A 16,535-nucleotide genomic window follows, 5' to 3' on the forward strand; every position below is an offset into this window, starting at 1 on the left:
TCAAAACTCTTATTTTGAAACTGAAAACAAAGAAGCATCATGAAATCATCGCAAAACACTTTTTTGGCCATTTCATATTTATTTACCTTCTAAAGGTCTGGATGTAATTTTATGACACTTTGTCAGGGTCATTATGGGTGTAAAAAACAATAAATTTAACATAAAAATTTAGAAAATTTGAGATTCTTAGAATTTTATTTTAGAACTTAAATTTCTGATTCAGTTCTCATAATTTCTTTCCCTTTTTTGACTTTATAAAACCTGGAGGGTTGTTTAATAATTTTTTTACTTTCTAAACTTTTTTATCTCCCTGAGATTAATAAAATAATGTAAAAATGTACTACTTTCAATATTTATTTAGAAATTACGGCTCTGGGTGTACAGAGCTCTTATTGTGAAAACGGGAAGTGGCTTTATTGTGACAGTCAGGAGCGGAAGTTAGCGTTCTGTTTATCTCTGCTCCTCGGCTTTGTGTGAGCCACTGTCCTGCTGACACCGACCGACCATGATTTCCGCTCTGTGGCCTCCTCTCCTCCTCGGCCTCTCCTGGGCCGCCCTCGGTTCCGCCTCCTCCTCCTGCCGGGTCCAGATCCCTCCTCATGACCAGGTGGCCCGGGTGGCCCGCTTCATCGCCCACCAGTGTGACTGGGCCTCCATGGCCACCATCTCCAGCCACAAGCCGGTGGAGGGTCAGCCGTTCTCCAACGTCTTCTCGGTGAGCGACGGGCCTCCCGGAACCAGCTCCGGGTTCCCTACATGTACCTGACCCACATGGAGGTGTCGGTCCAAGACCTGCAGGTAAATCCCGGTTCTGTTACACAAACAAACGTCACGTGACGTTGGGCTCCGGCATGACGCAGCACGTTTTGTAAACAGTGACGCAGCAGTTTGGAGATCTGCTGACCTTTAAACATTTAAACATTGTAAAATGTTAATTAGCCATTTTCATTTTATCATTACAAAATATTTAAAATATTAATATTTAAACAAAAATGCATTGAAATAATTCATATTTATAACTTTAAAACCTTTTAAAGCTTGTTTATCATTGCACTATAAGATATTTGTAACTTCTATATGAGTTATTAATAAAGCGTGACCTTTGACCCCCAGGTGAACCCTCAGGCGTCCCTGGCCATGTCTCTGGCCCAGACGGATTATTGCAAGCAGCAGGGCTTTGACCCTCAGAGCCCGCTCTGTGCTCACATCATCCTGTCTGGATCCGTCGTCCAGGTAACAACTCTCACCTGTTCCCAGGTAAACACAGACGCTCACATGACCTCTGACCCTGCTGTGTTCCAGGTGAACGGGACCGAGGCGGACTTTGCAAAGAAAGCTCTGTTCAGCCGACACCCAGAGATGATCGACTGGCCCACCGACCACAACTGGTTCTTTGCCAAGTTCAACATCACTCAGGTACCAAACCACCAGAACCGCCAGAACCAGCAGAACCGGTTCTGTTCCGGCCCGGTCTCAGACCTCCTCCCTGCCCCGTTTCAGGTGTGGGTGCTGGATTACTTCGGCGGGGTGAAGACCGTCTCTCCTGACGAATATTTCCAGGCGGCGCCCCACAGGAAGCATCACTGAGGGTGAGAGCTGCTGGTCTTTGTAGTCCTTTATTTGCTGTTTGTAGTCCTGAAGCTGAAGTTGTTTTGAAAAAACATTTCTAAATTAAAAAAATCAATTTTATAAACCTTGAAAACATAGAAATTTCTAGAATGTTGATAAAAATGATCAGTAAATAATTAATTATTATGTGTTAATAAAATGATTTTTTTTAAATTAACAATCTACAATTAACTATAATGAGTGTCATAATATAATAATAAAGTTCATAGTAACATATTGCTACCTAAATTTCAAATAAATAAATACAAATAGAACAAGTAGTTTATAAATCATATATAATATAACATCTTACTGGATAGATAATATAAATTTGAATTAAATTAGAAGAAAATTACATTTTAATTTAAACTATCTTTAATGTTGGTTTAATAAAAAATTGTGCAACTTATTGTGATATAATATTATAATATGATATTTAATAAAAATATGATTTTACTCATATTTGTTTTATGAAAATAACATTAGTAGAGATATTAATACTATTGATCATCTAATGATAGTGATATTTATTGTATTACTGAATATTGTAATAATAATATCCACCACAATCAGAAAATCAGTAATAAATTATGTTTGTGTTTAGGAATCAACCTTTGACCCGAGTGATGATGATGATGAAGTCCTCAGCCAGTTCTCTTCTTCTCTTTCTCTTCAAATTGTTCCACTTCTTCTTCTGACCAATTCATTAATCAATCAATCAGAACTAATGAATTGGAGTCAATTAAATGGCTGCTGAATCAAAAATGATAGATTTTAAGTCAGAACAATATTCATCTTTTTCAGAAATGTTGCTATAGACATGAATAATTAATTATATTTAAACATTAATAAACATAAAAAATATTTTTTTAAACAAAAAAAATGATTTTAGGAAGTTGTAGTTCAGAACTTTCACCACTGGGGGGAGACATTGGCCTAGACGCCATTGAAGCACTTTAAAGAGATTTATTTGAATATTTGCTTTAATATTGGGGATTATTATGAACCAAAGTGTTAAGAAGTTCTCTGACTGATTCTTCTGGTTGACCTTTGTCCTTCTGAATATTATTTATTAGGTATTGTGCATTTTTCTTGCAGTAACTACATTTCCCATGGTTCATAGCGATAGGAAGGTGGAGCATTAATTAGGAAATATTAGTTTAGACTCAGACTAAATTTCTTCACTTTAAACGTCTAAATGTGAATTTGTGATCATGTTTGTGTTTTTATCTTTAACAAAATGTCTCCACTTTTTCATGAAGGGCTCAGATCTGATGTTTTATCTTTTAATAAACAGAATAAGGCAATATTTCAGTGTGTTTGTCAGAATATATTTTCATACTTTTTTTAAAGAAAATCAGATGTATTTTTAGAAAGAAAAATAAAGATTTTTAGCAGAAACAGATCAGCGTTTGTGTTATTTTATATAAATGTGTGGTGAAGTTCTGATCCGGCCCGCAGCATGATGCTGCCGGTTTGTTCTGCAGAGCGATGGATCCTGAGTGAAGCTCACTGCAGGTAAACATCTCTGAAGCGTTGTGTGTGTTTCAGCTGAATTGGTGTTTCCGTGTGTGAGCAGAGCGGGGCGGTGTGTGTGTGTGTGTGTGTGTGTGTGTGTGCGGGGGGGAGAAGTGTGTCGCTGTGTCACCTGGCACAGCAGCTCCTCACCACTTCCTGTCCCATTTCATCACCACGCTGCAGAGGAAGACGCCTCACTTCGCTGCTGCCGCTGCACGACTCGGAGCGCTGTGAACTACCTGCACCGACTGGGGACACTGGTCTGAGATGGAGCTCCAGAACCGGGTACTGGCCTGCTGGTCCTCGCCTCCCTGCTGCCCTCCACAGGTAGGCGTCGCCACGCCGCTCACCTCAGAGCAGAGGTCAGTCTGACTGCTGCTTGGATTTGACTAGGACGTTTTGTGTCCAAATGAAAGCGACCGATGGCAGTCTGCAGTTGGTTCAGCATGAAAAAACTCAATTTTCAGTTTTTGTTTCATAAGAAAATTATTTTCAGAAAATTTAAAAATAAACCAGCGTGTTTCTGCTGTTAGTCTGCCATTTACAATCTGAAAACAAGTTGCTAAAACATCTAAAAAAAATACAGCAGTTCTTTAAAAAAAGATTTTTTCTTTCTTATTATTGAATTTGATATATATATATATCTCTATATATATAGATATATATATAGAGATATATATAGATATATATATATATGAGAAAATGTTTTGGCTGTTTTCTGAAAGCAGAGCTTTGTTCAGTCAAAACTTCGACAACAAAAAGAAGCTAAAGATGAGCGAAGCCTCTGGCGGCCATCTTTGATCCTGAGTTGTTCTTCTTACAGAACCAAATAAAAAGTTTCCTTCATGAAGTTTAATATTTAAAACTTAAATTGATTAAATAAACCTGAAGTCGTCATGATGTATCGGGACGTTTAACGGCAGCAAGTTATTTTAAACTTTAGCATGTAAGCTAACAAACAAGATTAGCATCAGCACAGATATTTAATGTTTTCACAAGAAAAGAGAGAAATGTCAATGTTGGCTCAAACCTTTCAAATTAAGACAGAAATGATCATGAACGCCATAAATCTGTCAGCTGCAAACTAATTTATTCTTTCCTTCATCGCAAAACAAACATTTATGGAACAGTTTACCTTTTTTATCATTCTTTTTTACATATTTTTCAAATATTTTACCCTTTAATTTTAAAATAATTACAAAATTGTACATTTAATGTATCAAACTTGAAATATGACACATTTACATTTTACAGGCCACGTAGCGTCACATTTATCACTAAAAATGTTTCAAAGTTCAACCACTAAAGCAGCTCAAGAAAAATGTTTTGAAGTTTTGAAGCATATTACAGAAAGTTACAACACTGTTAATGTGTCAAAGTGGGTTCAAACCTTTAAAATGACCAAAAATAAACTGTTTTTAAAGAATGATTTATTTTCCTTTCATTTTAATTTCTTTTTAATGATTAAATTTAGTTGATCAAATCTGACCCTCGTCATTTTAACGGTGATTAAAAACGATTTTAATTAAAACTATCAATTATCAATTAATTAAAACATTTTAACAGCAGTTGTGTTAAACCTGGTTCCAAACACTGAAAATGTGTTTTCAGTGTTTACTGTTGTTGCATAAAAAAATGCAACAACAGTAAACACTGTTTACTGTTGTTGCATAAAAAAATGCAACAACAGTAAAACGTTCAAATGAAATCAAGTTTCTGAGTTTTAAAGAAAAAAACCTTCAATCTTTGAACGTTAAAGTTGGCGGCCATGTTTTACGCTAATTTTCTTTGGTTTCAGAAAGATTAAATATAAAATAGCCGACATGCGTTTTTATTCCTGTTTTAGTCATTTTCTGATTGGTGAGGTTAATAATGACGTTAATAAATAAATTAAGTTTAACTGCAGATGAACAGCAGTGACCCTAACATTTAGCATTTAGCATTTAGCTCGCAAACTGGATTAGCATCCAGACAGTTGAACTAATGACAGACTTTTATTTTTAAAAGTTATTTGGTATCATTAAGATAAAGTTTTTCAAACATTCAGGGAAATATAATATTTAAAAATGAAAACAATTTTAATGGATTTCTTTCAAAATATTTGATTTTTTTAGTTCACTAAAAACATGCGGAGAAATAAAACTAATATTTAGTATGAAAACTTGAACTAACTAGTTTAATTAAATTAAATTATGTGATTTAATCATTTAGTTTGTAATTTAAGTTTAAAAATGAATCAAAGTTATGACGTAAACAAATAAAATCAATTTAATCGCAGCCGATGTGATTAAACATTAGTGGCGAATATGTAAATGAATCCATATTTAGGTGTTATTAGTTAAATCTATAAAAGACTATTTAAACAAAATTACAAGAGTTTAAATGTCATTTTGCAAAAAATAAATTTCTGGTGTTTGAAAGGCAGTTTATAGATTTAATGAAGCAAAGTTTGATTCATAACAAAATGAGCTTTTAATAAAAATGTATTAAAATTAAACAGATAAAACCCAGAAAAATCAATAAACAGAGTGAATAAAACTCTTTGTCATAATTATTAGAGCGTTAACCATATTTTATACTGAAAGTGTTTAACTCTTCAGAAGTGTTGGACGTAATGGGCCCGGTTCCTGGTCCGGTTCAGCCCGGTCCTTTGGGTCTGAATGTGTCTGAATTCATATTAAACTGGAATAAATAATTTGAATTTGTTTGAATTTCAACCAGTTTAGGAGAAACAATCGAAACACTAAATGTTTCTAAACTAGATAAATTCACAGTTCAGCTAAATGAGAGACAAACAGAACCAGATCCGGGTCCAGTCACGGTTCTGTCGGGTTAAACATGATAAACTTTAATTTAACGACATTTAAAAGCAGATCAAATAAACTATATTTATTCAGCAGGAGATGCAAAGATGATTTTATTTAAAATGAAAACTGGAGATACTGATGCGCTCCGTTTTGAAAAATAAACTTTTAACCAGAAATAAAGTTTAATAAAAACCTTAAACTGGATCTCATTATTAATCACATATTATTAACATATTATTATTTAATAACTGATTATTGATCATAAGAGACGAGTTAGAAACTGGTCTGCTGCTAAGTCAGCAGAGTTTTACCCTTAAATTTACATCAGATTAATTTATCTTCTGATCAAAAGCTGAACCCGGTTCTGATGGAACCGGTTCTGCAGCCTCTGCCTCAGAGCCGTTGAGCAAGCGATGTTAATCCCCCGCTCAGGAAGCAGCTCTGTGGTTTTCCTCTCTGAAGCATCTGAACATCAGCTCTGTGGTCCGATAAAGTGACCAGAACCGCATGGCTGCAGCTGATAACAGCCAGCGGAACCAGCTGATAGCTGGGCGGCCATGTTGGACAGGAGAGCGAGGGGAAAACGCCTCAACATGTCGCTGACGGAGCGCCGAGGGTCCTGGATTCAGGCTTCAGGTGTGTTGGGTAAACTGCCAACGGTGCGACCGCAGCAGCTTCACGGAGACGAGCAGATAGTCTGAGGAGGAAACACGCTGCGCCGCCATCTTCTGAAGACACTTTATGTTCACAAAGTTTTCCACAATCACAGCCGGAAACCCGGATCAGCATCATCCCACTTTTATTCCTGAACACGAGAGCAAAAATCTGCAACCTGGACGAAAACAACAGGCTGCAAATGAAGAGAATGAAGAGAATGAAGAGAATGAAGCGACCAACGCAGTCAGTGAACGCATCATGACATCCCAACTCCTCTAGGGCCAAGTCCACATCCAAACAGAACCGGGCCAGAACCGGGCAAGAAACTTCCAGCTTCCTCCGTCTGCTGACCGTCAGGAGCTGCAGAAAAAAGTTCTGCACTGAAAAACTCTGACAGTTTGAGATTCTAAAAAAAACTTTTCAGGAAAACAAGAAACTCTGAGTTTTAAGCCAAGTTTTTCTAGACAAAACAAATCTCTGAGTTTGACGACCAAAATCTTCCAGAAAAAAAACTGGAAAATTAATGAGTTTGAAAATTTGCTAATAAAATCCCAAAAGCCTCTGAAATGTTGAGATTAATCTCAATATTTTGAGGAAAGAATGCAGAAATCTGAGTTTAAATATTCTAGAAAAAACAAGAAATTTATGGATTTGAAAAGATGCAAGTTTTCTAAAACGCTTAGAAAGTTTTAGATTAATTTCAACAACGATTTTATAGAAAAAAATATTTTGTAAAGTAATGTTTTTTTCTAGAAATTTGAGCCATTTCTAGTCAATTTTCTGTTTTTAAATCTAGAAAAGTTCTTTTTTTATATAGAAACTTTCTGTGTTTTTAATATTCCGTCTACAAAGCGTCGCTGCCGTCGCTTTCGGCTCTGATCAACTTTAGACGATAAACGGCGGCCATCTTAACTCAGGGCGTCTCCGTTCTTCTTCTCTGCACGTAGCTTCGTATAAAAGTCCGACTGCTGGAGATGAAAAGGACTAACGCGGCGCCACCTATCACTGCTCCAGAGGAACTGCTGCTTTAAAGGTGCAGCTGATTTCCCTGGAGCAGAGAGCCCAACTAACCCAGCATCTAATGTCTGCTTGTTAGAAACACCTGGAGGTTACTGGACTGGACCCGGTTCCGTGGAGTCCGAGGTTTCACGAGAATCTTCTGAAACCTTGAAGACAAACCATGTCTTCAAGGCAACATATGGTAGTTAAGTGTCTTTCGCTCAGTCAGCGTTTCCTTCCTGCGTCTCGTCGCCTGCAGGCATCTGGACCAAAGGTGGACCTGCAGATCAGGTTCTGTTTCCGACCCGAAGCTGAAACCAGGTGAAAGGTTTTTCTCTCCATCAGAGTGAAGAGAGAAATTTAAATAAAAAAAATTCCCATCATGCATTTTTTACTGAACGTGTTTGGAAACAAAAATTTACAGTTTATTTTATGAGTTTAGCCGCGTTAGAAAAGTTTTCCCTGTAAACCTGAACCCAAGTGATCCGAGTTCACGTCCCTGTGGAGCCTCCATTTCAAACCAGTCGTTAGCTTGTTGTAGCAGTTTGTTCTTTTAAGGCTTCCAGTTTTTATTTTAATGTTTGTATCTATTTTAGAAGCGTGAAAAATGTCAGGCGGTGATAAGATCTCATCCTCTGCATCGTCGGCACCAACGCAGCTCTGAGAACGGCGCCCTTCGTTAATATTAATCCACTTCCTGTCTGTTCATCAGACGGAGGAGTAAAAACTGATCCCAGTCAAATCTGAGACAAATTCAGCCTGAAAAGCTTCGTTTTGTTATCTGATGTCACTTTCAGTTCACATTATTCAAAGTAGAGAAATTGTTGTACCAACCACAGAGCTGAAGAGGAAGTGGGCCAAGAAGACACCCTGTGGGACTCCTGTTTGACTTTCCTCGTCTCTGAGAAACGCCTGCAGGCTCAGCTTCAGTTTGCGACTAAAACAGCAGAAAACTTCTTTTCTTCTTCCTCCATTCAGTCCAGATGGATCGCTTAACGCCTTACAATGAGATTTACGTTAGGAAAAAATTAATTTCATGTAAAAATGTGAAAAAATGAAGATTATCTTTATAAAAGTCCCCAATAAGCTGAAGATTCTTGGAGCCGTTTTATTTTGATTTCAGGTTTTATTCTTTTCTTCCTGCTGGTAACTGCAGTGAAAAGTTTGACTTTCTGCTCCGTTAAAGTTTTACTGGTAGTTTGATCCAGTCTGAAAATCCAACCAGAGGCTTCGTCATTTATTTTTACCTTCATCATTTGGTTTTACCTTTTAAAAATGTAAACTTCATGACATAATTAGTAGAAATGAAGACGAGATACAAACAACAAACTGATATAAAACGTCTTTATCGGCTCCACTTCCTGCTGGATCTTCATCAGTTAAACTCATCAAACTCTTTATTTTCCGCTCCGTTAATCTGACACGTTTTTCTGCAAAGTCTGAAAATGAAGCTAGATTTAAATGTAATAATGATCACAAATGAATCCTAATCATCTAAACAGATCAATAACTTCATGCTGACGTTTCCTGCTTTCTGATTTTCTGCATGTTTTTACGCCCAGCATGCAGACGCGGCGTCTTGATGCTCAGACTGAAGGTTTTCTGTCGCTGCAGCGTCTCTTTGAGTCGAGGGCTTCAGCAGCTGATAAAATCATTTCTCTGTTTTCAGCCCCATGTTGTTTCGTTCAGGAAGCCGTCGCCGCTTCTGAACTCTGAAGCTTTGCTCAGCAGGTGTTAATGAGCAGCTTCAGCCTGAAGCCCTGCAGTCAAAGTTTCTCTGGTTTTATCAGGCCGACAGCCGAGGATCCGGCGAGGAGGGAACCCCTGCTGTGATGGAAACTCAGCCTGGAAACACTGATCTGCAGAGAAACGATGATTCATGAAGAATCTGAGTGAAATGATCCGTTGTTTCCACTGAGTGTTTACATCTGCAGATCACATCAGGTTTCCAGTAAACCCAGCATCACCAGTAAACCCAGTTCATGAAGTGTTATTGTTAAATATCTTTAATTATTTTACATTAAGCTAATTTAATCCAAACAAATTTTGCACTTTAAAAACAAAGTTTAACATTTTAAATATCACAACTTTCATTTCTTGATCAATTTTACAACAGAAATAAAATATTATTTTGTTTGTTTTTAAATCAAACTGATGACACTGAAAAAAATTTATTTAACTTTTGATCCAAGAAAGTTTGATTTTCTCACATTGTTTCCATTTTAACATCGTTTTTCAAACTCAGAAAAACTACAAATAATGTGTAAATCTCTAAATAATGTTGTGTTTCTACAACATTTCTGACGTTAAACGTTTATATTCTGCAGAGAAAATATTGATTTAATTTCTGTTATTTGGCAGAAATGATCCGATTGAAAGAGTTTCAACAGAAACCAGAACAAAGAGGGAAAACTAACTAACATCTGATTAGTTTGATTTCTCTAAATAAGTACAAAAATATTTACAAAATAGAATCAGCTCCATTTTTTAATGAATTCTCAAAAATCAGATGATAAATTTTAAAAAGAGCTGCAGCTAAAAACGCTCCAAACATCTGGATGGGAAATAAAAACTAACTTTACTCCGTTTAGTTTAACAAACTTTATTTAATGTTGAAAATAACTAAATTATTAGGTAGTTTAGTTATTAATATTAACACTATAAAATAATTTTCTTGTCCTGAAGTGAGAAGTTGAATAAACTTTGTTGTTAAATTTAGTTAAAAATGTAATCAATTAATCAATAAATAATCTTTATTAATCAGAAGCTTCAGCATCTCATTGATAAACCACCAGAAAACAGAACACAGCAAAAGATCAAAAAGGTTTTTAAATTAGTTTTCGTTTTATTAAAACCTGCAAAAACATTAAAATGATTATTTTCAGTGTAAAACTTTAAAAAGCTTTAATTTGTTTTATTATTATTCTTCTTTCTGTTGACATGTTTCTGCATATTGTTTCTAGTTTAACTTTGATTCTTTTTGGTTTTATTTCTGATTCCTGATGTTTTGAACTTTTAACGTTTAGAGATAAAAACACGTTTAGATTCATTTCTCTCGTTTTAAAATGTTTCTCCGGCACAGAGAAGAAGAGGAAGGTTCAGAAAAGCAAACAGGAAGTCGCTCTAATCGTCTGAGGTTTACGGCGTTTACGTTTCTGCACTAAATGGTTCCTGATTGTTAGACTTTAGTCAGTTTTGTCACTGAGCTGCTGCTGGTCAACAAGATGCACAATTATACAACCATACATCTTTGAAAAGCATTAGTGGAGCCTCCTGCACAACCAACCAGAAAGTAGCAAGTGGCACATCGTGTTGCTATGCAACGTTGCGGTTGCTAGGCAACAGGGCAGTGCCTGCTGAAACGTCTCATTTTCCAGAAACCAGAACCAGAACCAGAACCAGAACCTGAACCAGAACCAGAACCTGAACCAGAACCTGAACCAGAACCTGAACCAGAACCTGAACCAGAACCAGAACCAGAACCAGAACCTGAACCAGAACCTGAACCTGAACCAGAACCTGAACCAGAACCAGAACCAGAACCTGAACCAGAACCTGAACCAGAACCAGAACCAGAACCTGAACCAGAACCAGAACCTGAACCAGAACCTGAACCTGAACCTGAACCAGAACCAGAACCAGAACCAGAACCTGAACCAGAACCAGAACCAGAACCAGAACCTGAACCAGAACCAGAACCAGAACCAGAACCTGAACCAGAACCAGAACCAGAACCAGAACCAGAACCAGAACCTGAACCAGAACCTGAACCTGAACCTGAACCAGAACCAGAACAGAACCAGAACCAGAACCTGAACCAGAACCTGAACCTGAACCTGAACCTGAACCAGAACCTGAACCAGAACCAGAACCAGAACCAGAACCAGAACCTGAACCTGAACCAGAACCAGAACCAGAACCAGAACCTGAACCTGAACCAGAACCAGAACCAGAACCTGAACCAGAACCAGAACCAGAACCAGAACCAGAACCAGAACCTGAACCAGAACCAGAACCAGAACCAGAACCTGAACCAGAACCTGAACCTGAACCTGAACCTGAACCTGAACCAGAACCTGAACCAGAACCAGAACCAGAACCAGAACCAGAACCAGAACCTGAACCAGAACCAGAACCAGAACCTGAACCAGAACCTGAACCAGAACCTGAACCAGAACCTGAACCAGAACCAGAACCAGAACCTGAACCAGAACCAGAACCAGAACCTGAACCAGAACCAGAACCTGAACCAGAACCAGAACCAGAACCAGAACCAGAACCTGGACCAGAACCAGAACCTGAACCAGAACCAGAACCAGAACCAGAACCTGGACCAGAACCAGAACCTGAACCAGAACCAGAACCTGAACCAGAACCAGAACCAGAACCTGAACCTGAACCAGAACCAGAACCAGAACCAGAACCAGAACCTGAACCAGAACCAGAACCTGAACCAGAACCAGAACCAGAACCTGAACCAGAACCTGAACCAGAACCAGAACCAGAACCAGAACCAGAACCAGAACCTGAACCAGAACCTGAACCTGAACCAGAACCAGAACCAGAACCAGAACCAGAACCTGAACCAGAACCAGAACCAGAACCTGAACCAGAACCTGAACCAGAACCAGAACCAGAACCAGAACCTGAACCAGAACCAGAACCAGAACCTGAACCAGAACCTGAACCAGAACCTGAACCAGAACCAGAACCAGAACCAGAACCTGAACCTGAACCTGAACCTGAACCTGAACCTGAACCTGAACCAGAACCTGAACCTGAACCAGAACCAGAACCTGAACCTGAACCTGAACCTGAACCAGAACCTGAACCAGAACCAGAACCTGAACCTGAACCTGAACCAGAACCAGAACCTGAACCAGAACCAGAACCTGAACCAGAACCAGAACCTGAACCTGAACCAGAACCTGAACCAGAACCAGAACCAGAACCAGAACCAGAACCAGAACCTGAACCAGAACCAGAACCAGAACAAGAACCTGAACCAGAACCAGAACCAGAACCAGAACCAGAACCAGAACCAGAACCTGAACCTGAACCAGAACCTGAACCAGAACCAGAACCAGGACCAGAACCAGAACCAGAACCTGAACCAGAACCAGAACCAGAACCTGAACCAGAACCAGAACCTGAACCAGAACCAGAACCAGGACCAGAACCAGAACCAGAACCAGAACCTGAACCAGAACCAGAACCAGAACCAGAACCTGAACCAGAACCAGAACCAGAACCTGGACCAGAACCAGAACCTGAACCAGAACCAGAACCTGAACCAGAACCAGAACCAGAACCTGAACCAGAACCTGAACCAGAACCAGAACCAGAACCAGAACCTGAACCAGAACCAGAACCTGAACCAGAACCAGAACCAGAACCTGAACCAGAACCAGAACCAGAACCAGAACCAGAACCTGAACCAGAACCAGAACCAGAATCAGAACCAGAACCTGAACCAGAACCTGAACCTGAACCAGAATCAGAACCTTCGGCTAATAAACAGCTGGATGGTTTTTAACATCTGGGTTGTTTTCAGAAGCAGCAGAAACACAAACTGACGTACAAAGATGTTAGAAATGTGAATTTTCCATCAGAGGTTCTGGTCCGGTCTAAGATTGGGAAGCCTGCTCTCTGATCTGGTTTGCTCAGACGGAACCGCTCCGGTTCTGCTCTGGTTCTGCTCCGGTTCTGTTCTGCTCTCTTCGCTCTGGTCTCAGATTTAGTTTGGTGAACCTGCTTGTTTCAGTTCAGAGCCTCTGAAACTCTGCTGAGGTTTTGAGATGAAGGTTACTGCTGCATCTCAGTCTGACTGACACACACACACACACACACACACACACACACACACACACACACACACACACACACACACACACACCACACACTGAACCACACTCCAACACACACCTGTGAGCTAATGAGCCGCAGTGAGAGCTGAAGCAGCTGAAGAAACCGCTGAGCTTTGCTCATACACACATATACACACACACACATATACACACACACACACACACACACACACACACACCACACACACACACACACGCACACATTCTAGCAGCTGCAGCCAGACCCTGACTGTCGGTGTGTGTGTCTCTCTCTCTGTGTGTGTGTGTGTGTGTGTGTGTGTGTGTGTGTGTGTGTGTGTGTGTGTGTGTGTGGTGTGTGTGTGTGTGTGTGTGTGTGTGTGTGTGTGTGTGTGTGTGTGTGTGTGTGTGTTTGACCTCCACAGAGGCGCTGAGCATCACTGACCCCCAGCTCTGCTACATCCTGGTTTCTGGGTCTCTACGGTCTCATCATGACCGGCATGTTCATCAAGGAGAAGGTGGGTCCAAACCCCAGAACCAGGCAGAACCAGGCAGAACATGTTTCCATGACGGGTCAAACCAGGACACATTATTATTTAAGACCAAGATTATCATAATCAAGAAGACAGATCAGTAAACTTTACATTTTAATGACCATTTAGCTCTAGAACTGGAAAACATTTTAAATATCTAAAATCAATAAAACAAGTGAAATAAAATATCAAAACTATCCTTCAATAAAAAGCTGGTTGAGATTAAAACCTGTTTGTTTGGTAGAAAAAGGAAAACAATAAACAGTTTTCCTGAAACATTAAGTCATTTTCTGCCTTTAACACATTCAGCAGTGAATACATGAGGATGATTGACAGCACTAAGCCCCTCCTCCTGGCTCTGATTGGTGGTTTTTGCTGCAGGTCGATATTTTCACAGTCGATCAGCTTCATAACAAACTGTCATCACAAACATATTTTTATAAATTCGTTCTTTCAGACGGTTTGTGAGTTTTCAGAACTTATTCTGGACCTTCTGTGTTCCAGTTCTTCAGAACCAAAGCGAAGGGCTCAGACGATGGAACCTACGCTGTGAGTCCCGTCGTCTCGTCGTGTCGCAGCTCAGATTTTCTCTTGAAATTCGTCTTCATGTGTTTTTGTGTTCAGTCTCTCAGCAGAGCGACGGGCGACACCTACGAGCCGCTGATGACCGACCCGGAGCGAGGACGGGTGAGTCCAGATGTCCGGTTCTGAAGGTTCTGGTTCTGTTCAGATGCTTCATCTTGTTCTTCTCGTTGTGTCTCTCAGAACCGCCGAGCGCCGGATGACTCCACCTACACGGTACCAGATGAACCGTCCAGACCAGAACCGCAGTGACCTCTGGATGTTTATCTAACTGGTTCTGTTTGGGTTTCAGGGCCTGCAGAAACGATCAGAACCGACGTATAAAGAGCTTCCTGTGAGGAGAGAGGTGAGCGTCTGAACACGATGAGGTTCTGTCAGGTTCTGGAACCGGTTGCATTAAAAACTCTTGTTTTTGCAGCGTCAGCGGAAGAACGAGCAGGTTTACCAGGTGAGTACCGACCGGACCGGACCGGACCGGACCGCTCCGACCCGTCCAACATCTGCTCTGATCAGCTGATTGATTAACTGATGGGCTGCTTTCAGGGTCTGAGCTCGGTCACCAGAGACACCTACGACTCCCTGCAGATGCAGCCGCTTCCGGCCCGCTAACCGGGTCGGTTCTGAAGAATCCTGCAGATCAGCACCAAGTTTTACTCTGATTGGACCCGACGGCTCCTCAACATCTGGGAATTTAAGGCTTTTTCCACCAGATTTGGAGCTTTAAAATTCTGAAATATGACAGTTTTTTATTTAGAGCTCATCAATGTGATCAATAGTTTTGATTAGTTTAAAGGGAAATCAATAATTCCACTCATTAATTAGCATTCGATGCAGAGAAGTTTCACTGTTGTGTAAATATTTGTATGAGGATGAGAAACAGGAGGAAACCTGCTCAATAGTTTCTGCTTCTAATGTCTGACTGTGTGAAGTCTGAAGAACCTGAAGTCAGTTTGAACTGGATGGAAACACAAGAAGGACAATTTAAACACATTTAGTCAAATCAGAGATAAAATCAAATGAAATATATTTAGGTTAACATTTATGATGGACATTATGATTTTAATTGTTATTCTGCTGTTTTTAATCATATCTCCTCTGACTCATGACTCATTTTTATTAACTTTTGTTGTTTTTTATGTTTTCCTGAGAATTTCTGCTGTTTTTAGAATGTTATTAAATGTAAAGCTTTTATCTGATGATTAAATGAGTCTTAAATAAACATCTGTTACTCATTTCTGCCTCCTGGTGGACAGAATGAAGGTTTGCAATAATAAAGATTTACCTATAATTTATTCAATTTTGCCAGGAGAATTAGTTACTTATTTAATTGGAGATTGTTTCACTCATAATTTGGGTAAATGTTATAAATGTTATCAGTGAAATAATCTGCATGATTCATCAATATTAAGAAATAATTGACTGAAAAGAAGCTCATGTGTTTTGCTAAAGTTATTAGTCACTGGCTCCCAGTGAGGGACCAGACCAAGAGCAGCAAGAGACCAACTAGAACTAGAAGTCAGGGTTTCCTCTGCTTCATCAGCCTGCCGGGCTGATACTGTTGTACTGTAGTGAGAAGGGGCGGAGCCTGAGGTGAGTCAGGAACAATAAGATCAGGAGAAACAGATTATTCACTTTTTATCAGTAAAACAATCAGAGGAGGGCTTCACAACCCTCCTCTGAATTATGACACTCAAAACTTTGTAATATTTTTAACCCAAAAACGCAGCGGGCCGCTGATGGACGACCTTATGACCCCACCCTGAAGTGTTCCCAGGTAATTCCTGCATCAGGAATTTTGTGTTAAATGATATTTACTAGTTTGATTAACATTGATCTGAAACCTTCACCTTCCATTTATGACACATCAGAAAAGGTTCCTGCTGGATGGATCTTAATGTTTGGAGGTTGAACCTTTTTTTTATTTTTTTCAGGCATGTTGGCAACGAGGAAACATTTCTGCACAGCAGAGACAGAAACTGGTAAACATCTTCCAGTGAACGGCTGCA

General features: G+C 39.5%; 1 protein-coding gene and 1 pseudogene across 1 annotated transcript; both read left to right on the forward strand.

Annotated features, from left to right (window-relative positions):
* The first annotated feature begins 408 nt into the window (after positions 1-408).
* On the forward strand, positions 409-2,230 carry LOC129354735 (protein CREG1-like). The gene is given in 6 exon segments (XM_055024219.1): positions 409-746; positions 749-798; positions 1,114-1,233; positions 1,303-1,416; positions 1,501-1,589; positions 2,213-2,230. Coding segments are annotated over 5 exon segments (612 nt in total). The 5' UTR covers positions 409-505; the 3' UTR covers positions 1,588-1,589; positions 2,213-2,230.
* Positions 2,231-6,490: 4,260 nt separating this feature from the next.
* LOC129354699 (T-cell surface glycoprotein CD3 zeta chain-like) lies at positions 6,491-15,545 on the forward strand (annotated as a pseudogene).
* The last annotated feature ends 990 nt before the right edge of the window (positions 15,546-16,535 follow it).

This window comes from Poeciliopsis prolifica, unplaced genomic scaffold (assembly GCF_027474105.1).
Source record: "Poeciliopsis prolifica strain line A6 unplaced genomic scaffold, Auburn_PproV2 SCAFFOLD116, whole genome shotgun sequence".
Taxonomy (NCBI): domain Eukaryota; kingdom Metazoa; phylum Chordata; class Actinopteri; order Cyprinodontiformes; family Poeciliidae; genus Poeciliopsis; species Poeciliopsis prolifica.